The following is a 26,949-nucleotide window of genomic DNA, read 5'->3' as shown; positions in this document are numbered from 1 at the left end:
GGTCAGTGCCTTGCTCAACGTGTCTTCCTCAGGGCAGATGCTGAACTTTTGATTATTTCCGAGGACTCATTTTGAATGGTATTCATAGAAGAAGAAGAAAATCCAACAGAGTGAAAAAGTGTGTATCAGTGAAAGTGTGTATCACTGCTGCACTTACCCGGTCGGGCTCTCCGGTGAACTCACGTCGGCTCCTAGCGGTAGGAGCCGGAACTGCAACAAACTGAGGCGATTGAGGTGGAAATATTCTGAATCTATGAGCTTCTCACGGCAGCTCACACACCAGTTTGACCCTTTAGATATGAAACATTCCGCTGATTAAATAATTGTAAATACAAACAAGATCTAGGATTCATTCCATTCCCCATTTAAGGAGGAAACACCAAAACCACAACATCGACACATTCTAATACCCCACAGCGCAGTAAGAGCTTATATTTTAATAACATCTGAACTATAAAATTACACTAAATGATCATAAAACGCAAAGAACGAAAATAACATTTACAACTCTCATTAAAAACCACAGACAAATGCTATTTGGTATGAGTTTTGACAGTGATCCCTCTGTTTTAGACGCACCACTGCAGTGTTTTATATGAGATTGACATTATTTTTTTATGGGACTTTCTGTGAGATGAAATTGACTCTGCTGGGTGACCGGAAACGCCGTCGCAATAAAGAAGTTGGACACACTGAAGTTGGTCCCTCGGCTTGCAGGAGGGAAAGCGTCCCCCCCCCCTCCCCTCCCCTCCCCCCTCTCTCTCTCTCTCTCTCTCTCTCTCTCTCTCTCTCTCTCTCTCTCTCTCTCTCTCTCTCTCTCTCTCTCTCTCTCTCTCTCTCTCTCTCTCTCTCTCTCTCTCTCTCTCTTCTGTGTTGTGTGTGTGTGTGTGTGTGTGCTAAGAGGATAAGCTCGTCCCTTTTTCTCTCCTCGCCCTGATTGGACGAGGCCACTTCTTAGGAATGGCATCAAACTATTTAAATAGCACTTTGTCCCCTCTTGGCTTAAAAGAGAGATTTTAGCGGCCGGGACCATCAAGGACAACTTTTATAAACAAGAAAAAAGAAGTGTAATATTTCTGCACTTGCGCCTCATAGTTGGATTTTTTCCTTGACTTGATTTAAATTTATTCCTGGGGATTATTGCTGGATTTCTACACATTTGAGGGATTTTATTACTTTTGTCTGCTGTTTTCATTTAGCAGGTGAGTGGCGAATTTTTTGTTTTGTTTTGTTTCAACATTGCTGACTTGTTATTCTAATAAGATATAAGCAACAAAAACATGTCCTAGAATTTTGAGGCACTGACTCATTTTGATATCATTGATTAAATTGTGTTGTTTTTGTGTGTTTTTGTGTTGTTTCTCCCATGCAGACAGCAGCTTGGTGTTGCATCATGAAGTTGACAGGGATCTTTTTGTTATTGATGCTTTGGACTTGCGAGGGTGCAAGAGTGGCAGGTGAGTTAAATGTTACGTCATGCATTTTCTGAAAAACTGAATGAGTGTGTGAAAGGAAGTAAACACGTGATTAAAATGCTGATATTGATTGCAATTGTGAGTAAGGCATTTAGATTGAAAATATGAGAAATCCAATGCAGTTGCAGCAGACAAAGACTGAGTGACTGACAGACTGACTGACTGAGTGAGTGAGTGACTGCTTATTGTTCACCCACAGAGAGCCGAGACGACAATAGCGTGTATGACTTGTTTGAGCTCGTCCAAGTCCCCAAGAAGAACCACGGGGTTACCCTGGTGAAAGGAGACGACCCGTACAGCCCCGCCTACAAGATCCTCAACCCGGACCTGATCCCCCCGATCCCCGAGAGCGCCTTAAGGGACCTGATAGATTCCATCCATGCCGAGAGGGGATTCCTCCTGCTGCTCAACTTCAAGCAGTTCAAACGGACCCGGGGGAGCCTGCTGACAGTGGAGAAGCAGGACGGTTCGGGTCCCGTGTTTGAGATCGTCTCCAACGGCAAAGCGAACACCTTGGACATAGTTTTCTCCACCGAAAACAAACAACAAGTGGTCTCCATCGAAGATGTGGACCTGGCTACTGGTCACTGGAAGAATATCACGCTGTTCGTGCAGGAGGACCGGGCGCAGCTGTACGCGGGATGCGAGGAGGTGAACACCGCCGAGCTGGATGCGCCCATCCAGAGCATCCTGACGCTGGAGACCCCTGCCAACGCGCGACTCAGGATTGGGAAGGGAGCCGTGAAAGACAGATTTATGGTGAGAGCACAGGGCGGTGGAGACTCTAGATGATATGTTTACATCGATTTATTAATCAATTCATTTATTTGTTGATTAATCTCTCCTTTCCTTATGCGTAAACATGCCCAAATGCGTAATTACGCACGAGGGATTAGGCCTTTGGACCCCCGAATAAGGGAGTCAGTGTGATGCATAGCTCTGGTTTATTATTGTGCTGAGCTGAATTTGATCACTGAATGTTTACGCTTACAGGGGGTTCTGCAAAACGTGAGGTTTGTGTTTGGAACCTCTTTAGAAGCCATCCTCCGCAACAAAGGCTGCCAAAGCTGTGAGTAACCATGACCGAGACCTCTAGTGTGTTTACTCATCATCTAGCTGCCAAATCTCGGCAAGTCCTCATCAAAGAAAGGTGCACAGGCTCCTAATTGTTTTGCTGATTTCTACACAAAATACCCCCATGGAAGCTGTTCCCTGCTTGCCAAGGAGGAATAAGGCTTCAGTGTTCTGTATGAGCTGGGCTGCATTAACTACATTGTTTCCATTGTAAGAATGCAGAGGTGGCTCAGACCTGTTGTGGCTCAGATTAGACCGTAGATATGTGGTGTGATGTATGTTTGTGTTCGTCCCTCTCAGCGATGCCGACTGACACCCTGATTCTGGAGAACCTGAACGGCTCCTCTGCCATCCGGACAGAGTACACTGGCCATAAGACAAAAGGTACAAACTGACATGTAAAACTTTCTGTTGTGCCTTGTTTAACCACGCAAAGCTCAGATCTACAGCTTAAGCTTCAGTCTAGATGACACTAAACTGATTCTTGTGTGTTTCTTTCAGATCTGCAGATGGTCTGTGGCTTCTCCTGTGAGGACCTGGTCAGCATGTTTAAAGAGCTGAAGAGTCTCGGTGTGGTGGTCAAGGAGCTTTCCAATGACCTCCGTCAACTGGTAAGAGAGAAACCAAACAGACTGGCTAGGCTGAAACCACAAAACTGTCCGCTGTCATTGTGTTGGATGTGTGTGGTCGATGGCTTGCCATCATCAACTATGTGCAGTCATTTGACAACGTTATTATACATTCTGGATTGGAAATATGTTAAATGAAGTGAGATATGCATTGAAAACCGAGAAAGACATCTGTAATTCATTACTACGACTTATAAGCTAGTATTGAAACCACAGTTGTGCTGTTAACTCTCTTTTTTCTCTGTTTCCCCCGACACAGACGGACGAGAACAAGCTGATTAAGAATCGCATTGGTATTCACAGCGGCGTCTGCATCCACAATGGCATCGTCCACAAGAACAGAGACGAGTGGACCGTCGACGACTGCACTGAGTGCACTTGTCAAGTAAGCTTTCCAGATTGTGCTCCCAGCAGCTCGTGTATATTGTGTTTTAAGTACTTAAACACGTGTGGGGGTGCGCACGCTGATCAGATGTGTTTCTCTCTCACACTCACACACACACACACACACACACACACCACTACCACTCCACTCATCTGTTATTAGTAGTGTAAATGTCTGGCAGTAGGCCAACAGCACTTACTGTTGTAATGAGAGGTCTGTTGTCAGAAGATCCACTCCAGTGTGGACTACAGGGACTTGACTAAAGCTTTAGTGCCCATAATTAAGAACAAGACCTTGGCTCAGGCAAGTGGAAAGCGAGGATGGGTTCAGGTGAAACATAGTTGGCAGGGAAGATCCCTGCATTTCACCAAAGGGCTTTATTTGCTGATTCCTTCTTTCGCTGATACACTAGTGCTCCCTGTTTCCCCTCTTTATCCTTTACAGTAATCAGATCCAGGGGCCAGGACATTAGGATTCTTGGTTAAAGGGACTTGTTATCCCTAAGTCATTCAGAGTGCACCCGCACAGGCTGTGCTGGCAAGTTGGCTTTACTTGTTTGAGGCTCAGTGCCAAGTCCAGCTCCACAGAACAGTGAAACTAACTTCCATTATTAAGACTTTGGAGTCGTTCCCGCCCTCCCATGACCCAGTGGGCAGGTGGTTGTCTGTGGGGGTCTCCGTTCATAGTTTTTCTGGCATTGGAAACCAGTATAAACTCAGATGTAGAGCAGGAACATCAACAGGATGGTCGCAAGGACATGATTAAGCCTTGGATTTGAAAAAAAAAAAAAACACGCCTTAAACATGCAGATATTTCAATAGGCTTGCACAATATCAGCCCTTCATTGATACATTTGTAAAGTATCTCATTTGCATTTGGAACTTCACCCAGCACCTTCACTGAATTTGGAAGAAAGTGTTGAGGATTAACGGGGGGATTTGCATACATTTGACTCACAACTTTTACATTTATGTGTATTTGTGCAGAACTCTGCTACTGTATGCCGCAAGATCTCCTGCCCGCTGATCCCCTGTGCTAATGCTACTGTTCCCGACGGAGAGTGCTGCCCACGCTGCGGCACACGTAAGTGCATTTAAGCGTCTGTGTTCTCAAAAAACCCAGCTCGTAATGTTACAGTGTACATCTATGAGGAAAGTATAATAACAGTTATGTAAGCCTATTCTGTAAGATCCTGTATAAATGACCTGTGTAGGCTACAACGTGTACATTGGATCCAACAGACTGGGCATTCAAACACTGTTCCATTAACTAAGGAGACACATTTCAGTTTTATTTGCCATATAAAACAAAAAACCCACATATATTTGCAGCGATGTAAAGGTTTCTATTTAGGAGAAACACGTTCATTTCAAAGATGATTTAACTGCAATAACATCCCAGAAAATGAAAGGCTGCTTATGTTGTTGGAACATTGGTGCTTTGTGCTCCTAAACATCTTTGAATCTTCAAGTTGAAATGGCTGTAATTTGCCAAATTGGTGAAAGCGGAATGGAAAATTGCTTGGCTGTTTAGTGAAGCCATCTTCCACATGAGGAGAAGTGACATGTTCTGCATACCTATGTGGGCTGGGCTGCAAAGCTTCCCTAAAACCTAAATAAACACGGAGAGCCACTTTCGTCACGACCTCAGCCACTTGTTGAAGTCATTACGCGCCCAGGGCCGTGTTTGCAAAATCTGTTTCCTCTTTAGGAAAACATAAGTCAATGGGGCATCCCTGTGTATTCTGAGGACAGTGCCTTCTTCTGTTTCTCCTGCCACTCTCAGTGTTTTAGTCACTGCTGGTCCACTCAACACAGGGCCTTCTCTCTGTCCACATCCAGGCTAAATCCACACTATTAACCCGCTGCTTTAAGAGCTTTTCCCCCCTTGTCTCGGCCTGGGGGGAGCTCCCTTGCTGAAATAGCTTCTTTATTGTCTTTCTCTTTACCCCTCTCTATATCTCTCTCTCCGTCACTGTCTCACTCTCTCTCACTGTCTCACTGTCTCACTCTCTCTTTCTCTCTCCGCAGCGAGCGACTACGCGGAGGACGGCTGGTCGCCCTGGTCTGAATGGACTCATTGTTCCGTGTCGTGTGGGCGGGGCATCCAGCAGCGCGGGCGCTCTTGCGACCGCATCAAGAACAACTGTGAGGGCACCTCTGTACAGACCCGCGACTGCTACCTCCAGGAATGTGACAAGCGATGTAAGTTAACTTCATTTACTCTGATCAAGTAGACAGTTACACTTTGATTCATGGTTTGGGATTTTATTTGCAGTTTCCTTTCTTTCGGTAGTTTATCGTCACGTTTGTGCAATGCTTTGTTTTGAGAACATAAAGGTTCACATGCTTTGCGCCCGATCACTGACTTTTGACCCCTTTCTTGCGTCTTTTAGTCAAGCAAGACGGGAGCTGGAGCCATTGGTCACCATGGTCATCATGTTCCGTCACCTGCGGTTCTGGTGTCATCACCCGTATCCGCCTCTGCAACTCCCCCACCCCACAACTGGGAGGCAAAGACTGTGAGGGAGAAGGACGGCAAACAGAGAAGTGTCAGAAGTCTCCATGCCCCAGTAAGACCGGCCGTTTGACACTGATTTCTTTTACATGCAATGGCGGGAATTGAATTTCTGTATCATTACACCAAGGATAGAAACTCACTGTGAAGCGTGTTTTCCTTTTCTTCTTCAGTAAATGCTAATTGGGGACCCTGGTCACCATGGGATACCTGCACTCTCACCTGTGGAGGTGGTGTCCAGATCCGTAAACGCCTGTGTAATGACCCTGCACCCAAATATGGTGGCAAAGAGTGTGTTGGTGATGCTAAGGGCACCCAGATGTGCAACAAAAAAGCTTGTCCCATTGGTGAGAGGTTTTGACACTCGGCAGGCTGTAAACACATCTACATCTGTAAAACAATATGAGACTGACTGTGAGCGTACGTTGCTGTTTTCAGATGGTTGCCTGTCCAACCCCTGCTTTGCTGGAGCGAAGTGCATCAGTTTCCCTGATGGCTCCTGGAAATGTGGGAAGTGCCCTGCTGGCTACACTGGTAATGGAATCAAGTGCAAGGATATTGATGAGGTAAACATTTTGAATGTGCTACCGGTGTGAGTTTTTGCCTGTCGAAATATCTACCAATTTGTTAATCACAATGTTTGTTGTATTTACCCTGGTAACAGTGCAAAGAGGTCCCCGATGCTTGCTTTGAGTTTAATGGCGTGCACCGCTGTGAGAACACAAATCCCGGCTACAACTGCTTACCCTGCCCACCCCGCTACTCAGGACTCCAGCCCTTTGGTAGAGGTGTGGAAGAAGCCACAGCCAAAAAACAGGCAAGTGCAGCAAAGCCGCACTCAGCAAAGCCGGCTTAACCACGTCAATTCATTACGATCATCTGTCCCTCAAAATGCCTTTGCGCCAAGGACAGGATGTCTCAAGGTCTTCTTTACTCTCTCCAGGTATGCACACCGCGCAATCCCTGTCTCGATGGAAGTCACGACTGCAACAAGAACGCACGCTGCAACTACCTCGGACACTTCGCCGATCCCATGTACCGCTGCGAGTGCAGGCCTGGCTACGCTGGAAACGGTCACATTTGCGGGGAGGACACCGACCTGGATGGGTGGCCCAATGCCGACTTGGTTTGCGTGGAAAATGCCACCTACCACTGCAAAAAGGTAGGTAGTGTGGCAACAGTGAGACAAGAAAGAATGAGAATTTCAGGGACAGTAACAACTCTATAGAATGTACAAATACAACATAAAATTTAGTTGAATTACTGTTGTTGTTGTTACGCAGGACAACTGCCCCAACCTCCCGAACTCTGGGCAGGAAGATCACGATAAGGACGGCATTGGTGATGCTTGTGACAGTGATGACGACAACGATGGCATTCCTGACGACAGGGTGAGTGAAAATCTTCAGCTATGGTTATAATCAGTGAACAAGGAGGTATGTTTGTGACGTGACGACGTATGAGTCTGTACGTGTGTGTGTGTGTGTGTGTGTGTTTTGTCTGAATGCGAGCCTACAACTGAGATTTTGTATTCATCATTCATGCTGTCTAACAAGAAGGCAGGTGGAGTTCTGGGGGCGGAGGGGAGGGGGGTGCACAGCAGGAAGGCAAATGTTTCTCTCCGGCCCGAGCCAAAACCTCAAATTCCAACACTGAGGTACAACTCTGAAGGAGCTACACTGTGTGCTCCTAATCCCAACAGAAGATTTGGGACAGGGCCTAAAAATAAAGCACCTTTTCATCCTGCTTTGCGCCCCCCTCCTCCCCCTCCGCTGTAAATAGACCCAGTCAAGGCATTCACCTCAACTCTTTCTGCCCCCCGCCCCTCCTTCTTTGAAACAGGACAACTGTCCATTCATCTTCAACCCCAGGCAGTACGATTATGACCGAGATGACGTGGGCGACCGCTGCGATAATTGTCCCTACAATAGTAACCCTGACCAGACTGACACGGACAGCAACGGAGAGGGAGACGCCTGCGCTGTGGACATCGACGGAGATGGTGAGGACTGGAATCTGTCGTGAGAAATGTTCAATGGGATGTTGGTGTTATGTTGGTTTTGAGAAGAAGGAAAACCCCGGTAGAAACACATCTGTGTCCGTTTATTCACCAGGCATTCTGAATGAGAAGGACAACTGTCCCTTTGTCTACAATCTTGACCAGCGAGACACAGATCTGGATGGTGTGGGAGATATGTGTGATAACTGCCCTCTGGAACATAATCCTGATCAGGTGTGTGGACGCACACACACACACACACACACACACACACACACACAAAACACAATTTCCCATTTCCTTCCACCTCACCCACCACCAATAATCCACATTCATCTCCCCGCTTTCTCTTTAGCTCAGCATATATCTCTCTTTCAATTGAGAGGGAGCCACTGTGATTAAGCTTCATCACGCTATGTGACGATGGAGTAAATCCTGTGCACCGCTCAAGGGCACATCAGTTCAATAAGGCGTGGTGGGGGGCTCGTGGTCTTTTCAATGGCCCATTGACGTTAGCCGGTTAATGTGAGGTAAAGGCCCTGGGCTGGATATTACTGTGGAATGGGTCGGCCCAGGGCTGTGTGCGTGTCCCATCCACACACCACGGGTCTGTTCAGTCCACCTGTGCCATGCTACACTGAGAAATAGGAATGTGTTGAACAACGGGACTCAGCAGAGGGGTGGAAGGAGGGGTCAAAATCTGCAGACATGGACTAACTGCAACAAGATTTGCTCGCTGCAGTTAAAGGCCTAAGAGACAAGTGTGGGCAAGCAAGCAGCAATGGGATTCCAAAGACTCCAAAAAGTGCACTAAACAAAAGCTGTTGTGTCATTAACTGCATACATGCAGTACATAAATTCTCACTTCCCATCTTTCTCCTTTTCTTCACCCAAATGCCCCGGCTATTACCTTAATTGTGCCGCTACCTGTATCAGGTCGTGCCAGGCTTGGCTGGTATCACTTCGCTGCTCGCGGTGAAGGCTGGCACTGTTCAGCAAATATTGGAGCGGGAGTGATTTTTGATTGTCAGTAGATGAAAGCTGTCGACAGATCCTGGACAAAATGAGCTTGGCAGCTTGCTGAAGCAAAGAGTGATCGGAGCCTAAGGAAAGACCTTAATGAAAGCAGGGTAGGAGGAGAGATGAAAGAACAATGGCAGTGAACCACTGCAGGAAAATTAAATAAACACTGGGGAATGTAATTACCTATGTGACATCTGCCCCTAAGCCTAAACATGACACCTTTAACCTTTTCTTATATCAACATTGAATTAAATGGCTCTGTGCAATATGAATGGATAATTTTCTCAAAACTCAGGACACCTACAACCTAAATAACCTCACATCACAGCTCAAGTTCCTACCTGGTAAATACACTGTATAGTTGTTCTGACCAATGACCGACATACAACCATTTGGAATCAGTTCTTTCAGATAAGCTCTGATATGCCAAAGAAAGAACCGAACAATGTCAAGCAAGTGCAGAACGAATGGATGTCAAGTAGTCAAAATACTAATGGTTAACTCATGCGTCCGCAGGTGGATTCAGATGATGACCGTGTGGGAGACAAATGCGACAGCAACCAAGACATTGACGAGGATGGACACCAAAACAACCTGGACAACTGCCCATACATCCCCAACGCCAACCAAGCTGATCACGACAAAGACGGCAAGGGAGACGCCTGCGACCACGATGATGATAACGACGGTATCCCTGACGATAAGGACAACTGCAGGCTGGTTTTCAACCCTGATCAGCTGGACTCTGATGGTGAGTGGTTTAAACCAGACCATGTAACATTTGATTAGATGAACTTTATACAAATACTGGTGGATATAATTCATGTTCTTTTTATTTTCAGGTGATGGCCGCGGAGATGCTTGCAAAGATGACTTCGACCAAGACAATGTGCCCGACATCTACGACGTGTGCCCAGAGAACTTTGACATCAGCGAGACGGACTTCCGCAAGTTCCAGATGGTTCCTCTAGACCCCAAAGGCACCTCCCAGATCGACCCTAACTGGGTTGTCCGCCATCAGGGGAAAGAGCTGGTTCAGACAGTCAACTGTGACCCTGGCATCGCTGTGGGTAGGTGAAACATTGGTACTATGAAAGACATTGAAGGACATGTGAACTTGTGATCACCATTTGTCTTGTGTTTTAAAGACAAAGACATTGATAGACAGTGTTGATGGTATTTACAGTAATCTATTTCTGAAGCACTGTTCTGGCATAACATCCTTCTCCTTTTACATTATTGTCATTATTGTTCACATTCTCCAGGTTACCATGAGTTCAATTCAGTGGACTTCAGTGGAACATTCTTCATCAACACGGAGAGGGATGACGATTACGCCGGTTTTGTGTTTGGATACCAGTCCAGCTCCAGGTTCTATGTTGTCATGTGGAAGCAGATCACACAGACGTACTGGTCAAATAAGCCCACCAAGGCTCAGGGCTACTCTGGTCTATCCATCAAAGTGGTTAACTCTACCACAGGCCCTGGAGAGCACCTCAGAAATGCCCTGTGGCACACAGGGAACACACCAGGACAGGTATGACTCCTGCTGGACCTCATTAGTCCATCAAAATATAATTAATGTAGGATTAAATATCTGGTTTACTGAAAGATAAACACATGCATGTTGCTGATTTCCTCATGCTGCCCTTTTTTCATGATGCTATAGGTTCGCACTCTTTGGCATGACCCAAAGAATGTTGGCTGGAAAGACTTCACAGCCTACAGATGGCATCTGATCCACAGACCGAGAACAGGACATATCAGGTGGGCAGAGGGTATTCATTAGTCCACAGTGAAGTTAACTGTACAGTGCTTGAAGTTATTAGTGTGATTTAAATACCTTTTATATATAATTATATGAATATAAGTATCCTCAGTTCTTCATCTCCTTTTGCTTCGATTCCTCATAGAGTTGTGATGTATGAGGGCAAGAAGATCATGGCGGATTCTGGGAGTCTTTATGATAAGACGTATGCCGGCGGCAGACTTGGTCTGTTTGTCTTCTCACAAGAAATGGTATACTTCTCAGACCTCAAGTATGAATGCAGAGGTAAGGGCTTTTAGAATATGGTTTAATCAATTGATTCTGATCAAATACTGATGACTTTACAAACTGTAACCATGTGTTCTTTGTTGTCACTTGTTTCACAGATGCATAAATTGCACGGCGCGGGAAGCTCTGAGGAATGCACCTTTTTGTAAAAAGTATGAACTCATGTATTCCAATGCAAAGTCCAGGGACCGATTTATCTCCGCATCTCTTTCTTCCGCGGCACGCACACTCGGACAGGGCGGAGGGCATGTGGTCAGCCTCAGGGTAACTTGAAGCTGGTTTGGGCAGGGAACCAACCGGCTGACTGCCAGACGAGGATCAGAGAGCCCCTTCTCCTCCAACGCGACCATCAGCGAGAGTACTGAGAGCTGGGAAAAAAAGGAAACATGTCGACCAGTGTTGCCAATAGGACACCAACACCTTTCTATCCCAGCTCTCCCTGCTTTCTTGCTCTCAGAAAGACCTCATTCATCTCTGTGCGGGAACGGCTCCTCATAGACAACTATGCACTTCCAAACCTTTACATCTCTCTTTCTCTCTTATCCTTCTCTCTTTCTTCTTCTGCCTGTGTGCCATTCTGCCTTACTCTCCGGATGGACATCCCAATGAAAAAAACTGATGAGTTATCCCCCTTACCAGAGCTGCCGGTCTGTAGATTCTGAATGATACAACTCGGAGGATTCAAAGGATGAAGACAGCAATAACATTTAAGGAATCTTTGTAAAGGACTCAAGAAAGCTGTTGTGAAGGAGTTAGAAATAAGGGGAACATTATGTTGTGGATGTTTGTTGTAACGCATGTGTGTAGAAGACTGGCCATAGTTGCTTTTACCTATCAACCCAAGAATCCACAATAAGTACTTTGCCATTTTCTTGAACCTACAAGGTCACCATGCATCACCGATTTTACAACGATGTTGTCTGATTGATTCAACAACTCTCAGGGTGAGGTGGAAGCGATGATCTTCTCATATCAAACCACAACACAGGAGGATCATATTTAACAGAAAATTGAAAGATGGTGATCTCAGAGCTTAAACACCCAAATCTCGTTTGAAAACCTTGATGAGAAACATTGAAGAGACATTATCTCCCTCAGCTTTTGAGGATTTAAATTTGAAATTATGTATATACATGTAATTTATTGACTATTGCCTACAATGTAGGCAGCAAAATACATTGAATTCACCCAATATCACAATGAGAACAGACCCAAAGTCAGGTACAGGATGAATGGTGTTGTCATCTCCAGCTGTTTAAAGTGAATTAGGTTTTAGACAATTATTCAACTAGGTCTACTTAGCATTAAGTGTGTGTGACTTGTGTGCCTTTTCTTCAGAGAGATGAAAAACAAAGGAAATCTTTGATGTACAAATATTACCTCATTGCTGTTGTATGATTTCATCGAACGTAAACACAAGTACTTTTTCATTTGCCTTTTGAAATGATGGACATCTTATTGCTACTGTAGCATGAGCTGTAAATAGTTTGACATGACATTTTTAAAAACACAACCTGGCTCCGAATCCCGTAATCTACCCCAGTGAAAATTACAGTCAAATGGGAGATTTTTTTTTTTTAAATAAATAATTTTGCTTTATCATGTATGTCCAATGCTGTTTTTAGCAAATAAATTATTGTTCTGTATTGTCTTAGCTTTTTGTGAGAGGGTGATTTGAGTATGTGTAGATAAATGCTATTTAAATAATTTATCAGGATTTGTTGCCCAGCAAAGGGGCACATGTCCATCTGTATAAACGGTTTGCACACTGACGCGAGGATGTTCTGTTCTTTATCGTTTTTACCTTTTTATTTTCTTATTGTGTATCAATGTTGGCATTATTTTTGTACAATTAGTTTTGCTTGTCTGTAAACATTTTCATAGTTGTACAAAGCAAAAGGCTGTTTTTTATTCATAGCAATTATTTTGTTACATACTTCAAGATAATAAATAGTTGTTAAAAGTTCTCAGCCTTATCTGTATTTTTCTACGTCTCTATCGTCAATGAAGATCCCAGTAACACAAAGTAGACGACACACACAGACATCTTAGGCCTGTTCCAGCTAAGGCATCACAAAGAGTCCAACTTTGATCGAGTCTACTGTAGCTCGAATACGGTGAATACGCGAATACTCACGCACACACACGCTCATACTTACAGGCCTTTATCTCTGGAAAGAGGCACACATCGTCTCGGTGATGAAGGCCACATGAGGAATGTGGCACAGAGGTCTGCTGTTCAGGTTGATCTTGTCTGACCTCCCTGTGATCTGCGTCGACCTTTTGTGCCGAAGGTTAAACAACACAGAGAGCAAATATTAGGTCGACACAAACCTTGACTTTGGCTGTTTGAGAGACAGAGTTACAACCACCTGTGCAGCCATATGAGGGGAGGTTGTGGTCTGTGGTACAAAACAATGAAGCAACCGAATAACAAACCCATGTCATCTAAAGTGAGTTATGTTATTGGGAAGGTGTTGCTGTCATTATTGTGATGCTGTCTAACATTATTGGCTTTTGCGCAATTTGAAGTAGCAAACTGAAAAATAGCGCAATTGAAACACTAAAACTTTGAAACGAACATCCTCCAATATCGCAAAATCGTTCTTATGCTCGGGTTTATTTCATGGTTCAGCGTAATGGATGGCATCAAAAATGGCAATACACTCTAGCGCTCCTGTGCCATATTCATAGTCGCCTACATGGTGCATTAAGAAAAGCACCAGAGTTCACGCACAAATCATGTTGTTTGGGGGTATGTGCATTCATTTTGGAGAGGCACACTTGATAACAGCTGATGGGTCAAAGATGGAGGATGAATTATACTGGTAAGACGCAGCAAACACGAGTATATGTGTAAAATTCCAAACGATCACTTTCACCTCTCAGACTTCCTCAAGCATCCCCATGTTTGCTCTGACCCCTTTTAGACAGGATATGCGTGTTGCCATGTAGCGGCACAGCGGGAAGGAAACACACAGCGGGGAACATGAGATGATGACTAACAGGTGAGGCACAACAGGTGAAACTAATCAGACAATCACATGGGCGGGAAACACACAATGGCAGGAAATGAGGCATCTGAAATGAGATAAGAGGTGAGCTCAACAAAATAAAAAAGGGAGATTGAATGAACATGAAGCAAAAGTATAACCTCAGCAACCGGGGCGAACCATGACACCAACATTCCCAAATGAGTTTTGTCTGCCTACCTATGTTGAACGCACCTATTGGAAGTCGCTTTGGATAAAAGCGTCTGCTAAGTGACTGTAATGTAATGTCTCATTTAGAAATAGCCTTTTCTTGTTTGAATGAAGAATGAGTGTGTTTGAGGAGATCACAGTGTTTTGCTCTCTTCTTCCCTCCTAGTTTTCCCTGAGTAGTACCTGAATACAAACCATGCCCCTGCCTGTACCGAGCTCTTACCACACTTACTTACCAAACACACTCCTCAAGTAATGACAGGCCGAAGCGAGGGAGACCTGTCCAATCACCTCCAGCACCTTTTAAATGGTATCTTTAACTGTAAAGGGATATGAACATCAGCCTAGACATGTAGTGACTAACGCAAAGTGCTGATGAATGGAACAAAGGCGCTCCACCCTGGAGTTACAACGGCTTTATTTAGTGCCTGTAATCCACCCAAGGAAGCGGATACATGCGCTCCATTTGCAGAAACCACGACCACAAGACCTCCAACCTCAAACGCTACATTTGATCTGGCCTCCCTTCATCTCGTCTCTCATTCAACACCTTTGTGCCTCACACTGGTGTGTACTGACGTGTTGAAGTGTTACGTTAGACGGAGGACCCCCCACTGAATACCACCGCTTCTCCCACCGCACCGGTCTATAAGAACCGGATCAGTGAGGAAGCACCTGTACATACATTACTTTAGACTCAAATGAAGGTAAAATAACATTGACTTAAACAATAAAGACTTGGCAAAAATACGTCTAGAATGTGGTTTTGTGGAGGTGTTTTCTCTCTAATATAGAATTTTTTGGGGCGGCTAAACGAAACATAACCTCTGTGACACCTGTGCGCTGCTGTTCCTGAAGAAAAATAGCTGCAGGCACTGAGATCGTCTAAAATCATCACTTTAACACCACAGCCAGTTATGTAACATGTAATTCATCTCAGCTCTCTGCTTGGCTCTGCTACACTCAGCGCGTTTGCATGTCGGTGGACTCAAATGGCGAGTGGACTCTTTTCATGCCCAGAAATCCTGTTTCATGGCAGATAAAGAACAGAGACCACAGAATGCTGTTCAGCCAGATTTGTTCTGCACAAATCGGGTGAATCTTTGTCCTCCAATGTACAGTTAGTTGTTATATAAATGTACGAAAAATGGCATATAGGGAACACAGGAATCGTATGTCTGGTACTGGGACATTTACATATATGAATACTGTACATTCTGTGTCACTTTATATACCACAATACTACATACATACTACATTACATACTACAGTATAAGGAACATAAAGTAGAGACATTTCACAATAGTGAGAGGGACAACCATGCTAAATTCCCACCGTTTGTGGAAAAATGTGGACAATTTAGATCTTTACATAATGACTTTTAGTATCATCAGATCAAATAAAGCTTCTCAATGCAAGACACTTCAGAAAGATTATACGTGATGACGTCATGGCATCAATGGAACAACTAAATTGTTCTTTTGATTATATCAGACGGTGACATAACTGCCAAATAATGACGTAAACACTTTGGCTACTATTGTGTAATTCCTCTGTCTAAACCCCAAACAGAACAATGGGGTGTCTGTGATTGTTGGCAGTAGCAGTGGGATTCCTGACTCAGATGCGCTTTGACCGTTGAACCCGTTGAGTTAAATGTACCTGGTGTTCTAAGAGACGCCAGGGACTGTTTTGATGGGCAAAGATGACCTTTGATACCTAGCAAATGGTGGGAAAATCATCTCAAAACATCATTATAAAAGATATTTACTGTCCGATCTGGTGTCGGCCACAAAGTCAGCAATTAAAAAAAGCCAAAACAAAAAAAATATTAATAGGAAATGTCTGGTTAGAAGCCGCCATACACTGAAAGGTAATTACGTAAGTGTCTTGCGGTGGCGACTGAGGCATGTCGTACGTGTTTGCTCTTTAACCTTCTCACGTCTGCTTGGTGTGTTCTCTGTGCATTACTACTGTTTGTTTTCTTCTGCACTCAAGTCAGGCGGAGAAACTATTCAAACAGCCAAACCATGAATGTTCCAAAACAACTCAAGAGAGCCACTTTGGCTGCACCGGGTGTGTGACCAGAATTCCATTATGGATGAAACTCTTTCTTGTTCCCCTTTATTGCTTCATGAACAACGCCAAACGCCTGCTTTCACTCTGCAGAGTAGAAATACCAAGTGCTGGCTCCCCTTGACTTGTGTGCATTTCTTCCATTATCCAGGTTCACCGCAATCAGGGAGAATCTCTTCTTGATGTGAGGTTTATTATTGAAAATGTCAAAATGTTAAAGCGTGTGAAAACAGCTTTCGTACAGGTTTCTGTGGAGAATGTTTTGCAATCAATGAAGGTTCGGGATACACAAAAGATCCTCTTGTCTCTGCTGAAAGATCCTTTAACAAAATTAAGTATCCTGAAAATTCTTTCCTATGTGGCAGTGTCAAGAGTTTTTTCCAGTAAATCAGCATTGCAATGCTGTAATGAGTTAATGGGTTAGTACATCCATTTACAGTCCTAATGGTCGAGCTAATATCAGCCTGGTCCTCTTAGCCAGACTAAACATAGCCTGATTGGTGTACAGATGATCCTGTTCGTCTGTCTAATGATCTTACCAACCACAAAATCCCTGTTTGTGTTTGCGCCTAGAGACTGTAGGAAATAGCGATGGCGTCTCATTTCCTGAAGCGAGAATGACCTGCTACAGCTCAGCGGCGTCTGTTTACCCCGGCTGCCTGTGATTCCTTCTCAGTTCTGCTCCTGGACTTGACCTTAGGTGGGGTTACAGGCAGCAGCTTCAAACAAACATCTTCCACGCCATCGGGGCCAAGCAGTATGTTTCAGCAAAGTCACAGGCAGTCGCAAGCTCCATAACGACCATAACGAGGTGCCAGCTGTGGAGGCTTAGCAACACATCAGACAGACACCAAACCAGTGATTGTGCATCTATTAGTCTATTTATTACAAATATCTGCCAACTGAGCTATGTGTAGACAAAGTAAAGTAAAGTAATCAAAGAAAAACAGTCAGAATAAGCATAATCTGTGGATGAAGTTATTCTTTACAATCCTGACATGAAATTTAACAGTTAATCTGGGAAAACAGCTCTTTATACTCCTATAAAATAAGTACAACTCACATTCAAATTGGAGAGACTGATTGAGTATTTTTTAGTATTTCATTGGAGTATTTCTTTTATTCATAAAAGAATAAATGATATTTTCATTTATTCTGTTTAAAACATACATCATGTTTTATTATTGTTTCCATCTCTATTTCAAATCCAAAATAAATCATTGATACTCAAATTATAAGTGTCAATACTTGACATTGTCTTTGGGTGTAAAGTGGACTGTACAGATGTGATGCTGAAGAGGATGTGCATGTGTTTGTGTACCGACCACAAATAGGCCGCACACACACACCCTCCTCCCTACTCCACACACAGGAGTGTGAAATATTAGAGATAGCTGTGACAGGTACAGATTTCCGCTCAGACAAGAAACGTTCCTACGGGCCGCCGTTGCGTGAGAGAGGCCGTGATGTAAACAGTGGCGATAGAGACGTCCACACTGCGAGGACGGAGACCAAATATGCGGTCGATTTCACATCAATCATGTAGAGATGTGGCAACACACTGCTTGCAAAGGCATTGGCTTAGAGAAGTAGGTCAAGCAAAACAACCCAGTGACACAGTTAAGGTTGCAGTCCTGACATTAGTGGGGTTTCCGCTCACCTGCACTATTCAATTGAAGTTGCATATTGAAAAATCTCCAATATGGCATCATGATGAGTTAGTATTAATGTCTTGCCCCTTCAGAATAAGAGCTTTTCGGACCAAAGTGAGCCACTGAAGGACAGATCAGGACCCAAGACGGGCAACCTTCCAGTCTGGAGCTCCTGTCGGTGACATGACAAAGTTTACAGAAGTGACTAAAATGGTCCAGACCCCAGATTTCCACTCCCATGGGCCCGTGTCAGGTCTTGTGACAGCTGGAAATGGGGAAAGTCGACTGGCAAAGCAGCTCCCTGTAAATGAGGCTGGATGACATGTGAGTGCCAATTTATCAGCTGGCATCCGAGCGGCCAACGCACATAGATGAGAGATGCTTTTATGGAGCCATGGAGTCAGATTATCAAGTCTATATAGTCCTCACGTTTAGCTGAAGTATTTCCAGGGCGGATACAAAAAGCCTTAACTTGCTAAAATTGCTTCCAGAGACGGGGAAAGGCATAGTACAGCATAGAAAGTCAAGTAGTAAAGAGGTAAAGTGACATTTTGCAGTCAATTTTCATGTTTAGAGTTCACGTTCTACTGTAATTCCCTTCAGCTGCAGTTGCTCACGCTCTCAAAATGCCTCTTAAGCATTTGCGCAGAAATCTATTTTCCAATGAAAGGTTAAGTTCAATGCTGGGATTTGGATTACATCTGCGACCAAACATGGATACAAAAAGTAAGAATGAATCATCTCCAAACAAGAGCTTAAAACTTGCATCCCTGTTATGAAACCCCACAGTGCTCAGCTGTGTTTGAGCTTTGTACATGAACATTCTGGTCCGGAGCTACTTAGAAGTAAGGAATTCCACTCACGTTACTGAGTCAACAGCATTGCTTTACTGGGACAGTTTCAAGTGTGAGCGAGAAATGCTTATTTAAAGGTCAAGGGGAGACAGTGGCGCTGCACCTGATATCAGGCCAATGGTTGAGAAGGAATGCGTGCAGAGAAATCATTGTTGAGTTTACAGAAAGGTTCTCCTGTGTGTAAATACAGAACAAATCCTACTTTGTGAGTGTTTCTGTCACTCTTTATGAAAACACCGTCAATTTACTGGTTCTTGCGCAGACTGGAACCTTGACAGGGCTGATGAGAAATGCAAGGGCGCGGTGTTGGGTTGCCTCCAGACCCATTTTGTGTCCTCGATCGGTGGCGCGAGACAAAAGCGCCACAGAAACCAGAGCTGGAGGTAGCGCTGCACTTTCGTCGTGAGTCGGGGGCGAGGAAGAATGGAGTCCTTTCTCCCTTCGGCCCGGATCGCTGTACTGTACACCTTGGAGAAGCACTCAGCAGAGGAGAGATGGGTTGCCGTGATAATGGACACACACAGGCTCCCTCTTCAGGATCCCCCTCCGCTTGCCAGAGCCTGAAAGAGTCGAGGGAGTGTTTGAGGCTTTTTGTGTTGGTGTGAATCCGCTCGCTTGCTGAGTCACTACAGCCGGACCTGTGCGCTTTACTGGCTGTTGTGCAAATTGTGAGAGTGAGAAATGTGTCGCCCTCGTCTCATCTGACCCCCGCAGCCTTTTGTAGAGAATCATGTTCATGCTCAGTGTAGTTATTCTATATGTCTTTGTCTCTATTTAGCACAATGACAGTATAGAGATGCTTTGTGAGAGAAATCGGCATGTTTATTGTTCTGGAAAGTCCTGCAGAGAATCCTCTTAAGACTTGTACTACAAATCAGTCAAAACAAAAATGAGAAATAGCGTTGTGAAGATTCAGACAGGCAAATGAAAGCCAAGTGCTCAGTGAAGAAGACAAGACAGATTCCCCCGGAGGTGCTGTCTTGGTGAGTAATGACGCCGGTCCATCGCAGACACGCAGGGGGGAGGTAACAGACAGCAGTCATGTTGCTTTGTGTATCGGGACACTTGTAGGATTTTACGCTTCTACCAAAGACACGTGTTGACATTCCTGTCTCTGTCTACCTCAACATAAAAGAGGTAGGAGTTACAGGATATGAAATGTTCTGCATCCTCCTGAAGTTATGTGGGTTTCGATTCAAATCATTGGTAAATTGTGATTGTAGGGTGTCAATCGGTGCAGTTTAGGAAATCTAAATTTGATTCATTGGCCTCTTCAAGTATCATTGTGATTGACAAAGTAGCACTTTTTATTCGGGATCTGGATGCCACCAAGTGCTCAACCTCAGACTTGCCTATGCACACGCCTCCTTTCATTACCTGTAGCGTCGTCGTCCGTATAACGCCACAACAACAAACTAACTCTTCAGACTGCCGAGGCCTCGCAGACAGGAGACTTTCACACAGCGATAAAGTCTGTTTTCTTGCAGATTTCCTAAAGCTTGTGATTACTGAACTAATTACTGACATTCCTCGGAGAACTTACAGGCTTCTGCTCAGAAAGTGGCAGCTTAGAAGAACAGTGGGCTCCTTATACAGTACTGTAGCCAGACATACTGTATGCACACAGACAATACGCTGTTCTGTCTTATGAGAACTCTCCAAATTAACCACGTGTGGTATATGAAGGAAATAACATTGCAGAGAGAAACGCACAGAGCACACTGACCTTCAACGGCACTTTATACCAAAATTTGATCCTCCCAGAACCATCTTGCTGACTAAACATCAGACCGTTTTACACCACAGGAACCAAGAACCGTTTTCAGCTCCAGGTTAGTCGTATAGGTTTATAATCTGCTCAATGGCTTTCACAAAAAACAAACAAAAGACCAGAGACTGCAACCGCCATTGCAAAGCACCGGATTCAGCTTGTTTTTGTATGAACTTAAATCTCACTATCCGGGCTGGAAAAATCAACAATGAAACAAGTCTTAAAATAAGACCTGATTGCATAAAGGAAACAACTCAGACACACAGTAGCATTCAGAGGAGCGGCACTCTGGGTTCTATTTTGGAACACTGACCAGCATAGCCCCGGCACAGTCAGTATGACAGACTCAGCAATTTTGTCGGAGACATGAGACAATATCATGGTCACTCATATGAGAATAGATGTGGCTGCGGCAACACAGACTTGTCACTTGTGTTTATTTCCATAATCGCGACGGTACTTGAGACGTGGTGCAAATGTAACCAAGGGCGGCTGAAGGAAGCACAAGGTTCCTTATCACGATTGTCTGGGGGTGAAGCAGTTCTTATTATAGCGCTGAACCTGGGTGAAAATTCCCTTTGTTACATTTGCCTTTGGAATGATAGGAATGTGCTGTGTACTGCTTCCTGACTTCATACTGTAAAATGTCTTAATATGATCCTGATGCAGGTCAGTATTCACAGCTACAAGCCTGCACAAATACAGACACACACTGTAATTCAGAGCAGTAGAAACCACCAAACAGGCACAGACTCATGTCATCAGTACACAGAGAGATGTAATTCTTTCAGTTGAAGTGTATTGCTCATGATGGGACGTCTACATAGTAACATCCATAACCAAGCGCTCCTAAAACTTTACAGAAGCGACACTGTGGCCAATAAGCTTGCGGCTTTGCTGTCCCTCAATTGACTTCAAACATCACAGTTTTTGGAGAACAGCGTGCCATTGATGGCCGCGCAAGACTTTATCATTAGCACGTTAGCGGCGGGCGAATATAATTGATCCTGACAAAGAAAATGTGACCGCTGTAAAAACATTACTCAGCTGTTTCCATTAAATATGAACGGGAGATCATTTGATCCGCTTTTGTGCTCTCCCAAGACTTTTGGTTATGGGACAGTTTTGGGTTATGGGATCTGGATCTGTGGTAAGAACGGAGCCTCGGCGAAACCAGCTCGGTACCAAACAATCCACAAACACTGGTTGTTTCCCTTTGAGAGGCGACAGACATGATGACCTAATTCTCTAGTGTCGGGCTGGCAGACGGGGAAAATGACAGGGTAACATCAGCTCTAACCTTAGCTGTGTCCTAATGGGACCGTCTTTGCCTGTGTGTCTTTTCATCTACTGTACACTTCAGGGTGTTTGTGTCGGCGGAAAGCTCAGAAGTATAAAGGAAAAAAAAAAAGCAGAGACACACACCCAACTCTTGATTCTTCATCTTTGACCTTCCGTTTGAAGAGACCGTAAACTGTGATCTGAACGCTCGTAATTACACGGAGGCGTAGAGCGTTTAGGGCCTCGTGAGGGGGGTCAGGTGAGTCAGCTGCACTCTGCACCTTTTTAACAAGCGACCTAAATGAATACTCAGAACGCGGATGGTGCTAAGTCATAATGTTTCAACTCTTCCTCCAAAATAAAGCTGCTTCTCACAATCAAACATTTTTCCCGTTGTGGGATATATAAAGGGCTTTTCTTCATGTCTTAGTTTTTTAGCACTGTCCCCACACTGCAGGTCTTGGGTTTGATTCTTCCATTCTTTACAGATTTTCCATGTTGTCCCTGTCTGTGTGTGTTTTCTCCCACAGTCCAAACTGGGAACTCCAAACTGCTGGTAGGTGTGAAACAGTTAGTCTGTCTCCATGTGTGTGTGTTTGCCCTGTGACAGACTGGCGACCTGTCCGAGGTGTTACCCTGCGGCGGCGGCGGCGGAGGCGGAGGCTCCACCCTAGACCCGAGACTCGCACAGGATAAGGGGATATAACTGGGATGAGGTGATGATAGTTTTACTTAAAGGATTTGCATAGTTCACTCTTTACACGTCACTCTCACACACCAGATGTTGATCTATGTTTTCATTTGTCTCCGTAAAGATTTTAAACATGTCAGTTACGCAGATGATGAACGTCTCAAAACCTGTGTATTTTCCTATCTTTATCCCCAATAAATTCAACAAACACTCCTGTAAGTGCACTCTTTAACATTTAAACTGTTCCACTCACTTAGCCAACATGCAGTTATGTTGTTATCTACATGGTAATTTAGGAATTAAAGACTTTCAGGCAGCCAACCACAACAAGGCAGAGAACCACCTCAAAGCCTGCATGCTTCCCTGGCTAAATTGTCTTCATTCTGTAAGACCGTGTCCAAAAGTAAACCTTCAGAAAGCTCCCCTTCTTAACAGGGTTTCACCCAAAGTGTCTGTAACCTTGTCCAATTAAATTACCGCCTGAAATGTGTCTCCAGTCTTAACGCGCGCCAAGGAATTAGCTCTAATCTTGATGCAGTTATCTGGGGCTGTGATTATCGGTGTGGAAATGATCCATTTAAACCTGTAGGTGGTTTGCTGGTGTGCGGTCAGGCTCGGCCTCCGTGTTGAGGGGAACGGGTGGTTTCGCCGGACCGCATATGAGCTTGATGGGAGTTTGCTGAGTGCTGAAGAACAAAGCAGTTGTGGGTCAGAAGTTTGTGGTCCCCGCCTCAGGACAAGCAGGAGAGACGGGATCGGATGTTAGAAGGAAAACTCTTAGATAGAAAAGATGAAATACAATGAATATGGGCATTTGTACCCCAACTGCCACTGTGAACTTGGTAGGATCCTCCAGGCTGAGCTGGAATCCTGGCTTGGGAGGGGAACACTACTTTGTTTAGCCTGCTGCCTCCGGATAAGTGCTGGAAAATGGATGAGCGGATGAATGGGTACCAACAAAGCAGTGCATAGATTTACCTTTTGAGTGTATTTGTGAAAAGAGCAAGTCTCCCTAACATTTTGCACATAGACGTTACGAGTCATAAATGTTTTATTATTATTATAAGTCTAGGGAAGGCTGGAAGAAACGAGTTCAGGTGGGTTTATCCTCCTTTATTTAGAGTTAAAGAGCTATTGGTCAGATTGACACGAGTCTGTCTGCGCACGACACCGCAGTGCGTCAGTCACCGGTGCCCTCTGAGCGGGGTCGCCACGCTACATCAGCTTCGACTTATCTCCACTTCCACTGACACACACTGCTGTCGTCTGCCTGCGTGCTTCACTGGACAGCAGCAATGCTCCAGCAAAAAATGGAATTATACAGCTTTAATCCATTAATCGGACTTAAAGCAAGAGAAATAGTGTCGCTGCCAGTTTCAATGTTTGCCTAGTTTGTCCCCCTTAATCAAATCAAGAATTTAACATTTAACAATCATCCAAGTCTTACCCGGCTCCTAATCTAGAGTCATTTGGGTTATTGTATCATATTAAAGAGTTACTGAGAGCTGTTAAGTATAATGTGCAAGTGTGTGTGTGTGTGTGTGTGTGTGTGTGTGTGTGTGTGTGTGTGTGCGTGTGATACATGCGCGTACATAACAGTAAATGTGTTTTCCCTCTGCCATTCACATTATTTTGAGGTAAATGGAATTGCTGCTGTCGGGCCAACTCCCTGGACACGCCTGAGGAAAGCCTTCTGTGTTGGCTACCGGACTGCCTGGATGCAATTACGAGAGGGAGAGAGGGAAGGAGAGAGAGGGAGAGAGAGAGAGAGAGAGGCATGTCAGACTGTGCACTGTATAACCAGCAGGCTGTGGCTGCTCTGGCCAGATGTGTTCCTGCTCAGGCTGCTCTGGTTCTGGCATAAACCGCTCAGCTTTTTTAATGGGCTGCTGCAGCTCTGGGGTGTTCCAGGTGGTAAATAGGTGCTAATAGATATCATAGCCACCACATCCCCCTCAAGGCAAAGGTTAACCCAATTGGTTTTACACTCCTGAGCACAAAATTGCTCCTTACACACAGGGCCGAAGCTAAACTTGGCACTCAATGTAAATTGTGTGAATATAATAATACCCAACGTTGAAGACCAGCGTAAACACAGAGCCCAGATTCAAACTGAAACTGAATATTACCCGTGGTCGTCTATAGGTGCTGCATGGTTTGTAAAATTAATAGCTTAGTTGCTATTTTTGTATGTTTTTAAACCACACAGAAGTTCATACTGTAGAAACTTTGGCCTGCTGCTAATTTAAGTCCCAAGCTTATATTTAACATTTAAATTTTACATTTCTATTCATAATCCAATGGTCTGTCTTACTAATGGGAACAAAAACATAATAAGTCCATCATGCTGTTTTCTTTGTCTAATTTTGACGAAAATATCATCAGATACCTAAGTGCCGCTTGTCAGATCAAAGGATTAGATCGAGGCCAGATCTTAAATTTCAGTGAGGTGAGTGACGATCTTTGCTTTGCTTTTTGGCTCAAGTTCTCCATCAGTAGCACAGTGAGGATTAACAGCGGGATCAACACGTTCAGCTACTGTTGTAACAAATAAATCAGATTGGGTCCCGGAAGCCTGCATGCTCACAGATTCATTATTCCAAACAAAGGCTCATTTCAATGTACAAAGAATGTACTTTATAAACAAGCACCTTATGTTTAACACAGAAGGAACACAGGCGCCTTCAGGGCCACAGGTTTCTGTAACTTTACAGTTATGTTACATAAAGAGATCATCTTTTAGCTATTTAGAGCGTGTCATGCATTTCCGAACTACATTAACGTCCCAGCTCGTTCAGAATATTAAGCTCTGGGGATTTGTAGGAGACTAAGACGTGAATCAAAGCAACAAATTCCTCTAAAAAGTTACATTCCTGCGAATATTTCAGTGAAAATACTGGCCAATAAGGAAGAGAATTCATATTTATATCCAGCCACTCTTGTTTGCGAGATTGAGACAAAACTTTCATGTATTTGAATAACATCCTTTGTGTGTTTGGCCTGAAAGAAGACCCTCAGGAGCCTTTGTGGTATCCAAACCCAGCTGAATGCCAAGAATTCCCATGCAACACATGAAATCTCACAAATGTCAGCATATGGAGAAATCAGGCCACTAATCGTCCTTTGTCACCCTGCGACATTCCTGATGTTCACCCCTGGCAACCAGGACTTAGGGAAATGCGGAGATTTTGTTTGACAGCCGTGTCACCGAGCTTAGTGCGTCTCAGGGCGGGGCAGACCGCCTCAAATGGGGGGACCCCCAAAGGACCGTGTTGGGCGGAGGAGGGGGGAGGCGAGGACGAGGTGGTATCGCAACACAATATAGTCCAGCCGAGACCTGAAATGGCCATTCTGCAGAACATCACAACAAGGCCGACAGCTAATGAATGCGACAAATGAAGCAGCCTCTCATCCGATTTGAGCGCATGTTGACAGCTCAAAGACAGACAGGACACATATGAACACACTAACAATAACACAACAACAGTGAATATATTCTTCGCTTCTACAACCGAGCGCTCTTTCAAAGTCTTCCGATTTATCTTCATAAGTGGCTTTTGACTGACAACAATTGTGGGGAAATTCAAAAGGTCTTATTTTCATTTCTTTGGATTCTTTGGGTTGTTGCTGTTGTTGTTGTTGTAGTTATCAGTGATTTCAATGCGTAAGGAAAGTGATGTCATCATGAGTTAAAGAAAGCCTGGGAAACTCTGCATATTGCCCTTTATTCCAGAAAAGACATCATGTTCCTCACCTGCATTACTACATAAAGCATAAAAACACTTTGCAGCCGGAGAGGAGAGGGTGCTGTAAGTCGGCTGTCATTTAAAGTGAAATGCTTCAAATGTGCCTTATCTGCAGAGACGCAGATGTTTGCAGTTGTTTAGGGTTTGTGGTCCTAGTCAAGACCAAAAGCAGCTATGATGTGGTGACTGGAGAAACCTAAAAATGCCGCTAAAACGAATCTGTGGCCCATGTGCAACTGAAACATCGGCAGAGTGAAGACGTTGAGGTCTTGGCAGGCTCGTCAGCTTAGATCAAATGCTGATAAATACAAGAAGAACTCCAAGAATTGGACCCCCAGAGTGGTTCAAAGTCATATGTTCTGATTAAATATGAAAAATATTGTTGGCAGCATGTTTCCCCAGCAACCTGAGCTCAGCGAGCAGCTGGGTTAAAGAAAATCTGAATTTATCAACTCAGCAAAACAAACCGTTTTCTGATGCCATTTTTATATTGTTGGTTCAGTATTTAAAGGAAACT

General features: G+C 44.4%; 1 protein-coding gene across 1 annotated transcript; it reads left to right on the top strand.

The window, feature by feature from the left end:
• The first annotated feature begins 996 nt into the window (after positions 1-996).
• On the top strand, positions 997-13,124 carry thbs1b (thrombospondin 1b). The gene is made up of 23 exons (XM_076167403.1): positions 997-1,202; positions 1,373-1,457; positions 1,675-2,234; positions 2,469-2,544; positions 2,850-2,933; positions 3,051-3,160; positions 3,438-3,563; positions 4,550-4,646; positions 5,594-5,767; positions 5,959-6,135; positions 6,254-6,427; positions 6,519-6,646; positions 6,745-6,897; positions 7,024-7,242; positions 7,364-7,471; positions 7,923-8,082; positions 8,195-8,313; positions 9,619-9,853; positions 9,945-10,172; positions 10,368-10,639; positions 10,772-10,869; positions 11,016-11,155; positions 11,257-13,124. Exons 2-23 carry the CDS (start codon positions 1,394-1,396, stop codon positions 11,262-11,264), a joined length of 3,510 nt encoding a protein of 1,169 aa, XP_076023518.1. The 5' UTR covers positions 997-1,202; positions 1,373-1,393; the 3' UTR covers positions 11,265-13,124.
• Positions 13,125-26,949: the final 13,825 nt, after the last annotated feature.

The sequence above is a fragment of the Genypterus blacodes genome, unplaced genomic scaffold, assembly GCF_046128005.1.
Source record: "Genypterus blacodes isolate CSIRO-AG114 ecotype Tasmania unplaced genomic scaffold, CSIRO-AGI_Gbla_v1 ptg000013l_1, whole genome shotgun sequence".
In the NCBI taxonomy this organism is placed as follows: domain Eukaryota; kingdom Metazoa; phylum Chordata; class Actinopteri; order Ophidiiformes; family Ophidiidae; genus Genypterus; species Genypterus blacodes.
Note: the sequence above shows the minus strand (reverse complement) of the source record. Positions and strands in the feature narration are given on the sequence as shown.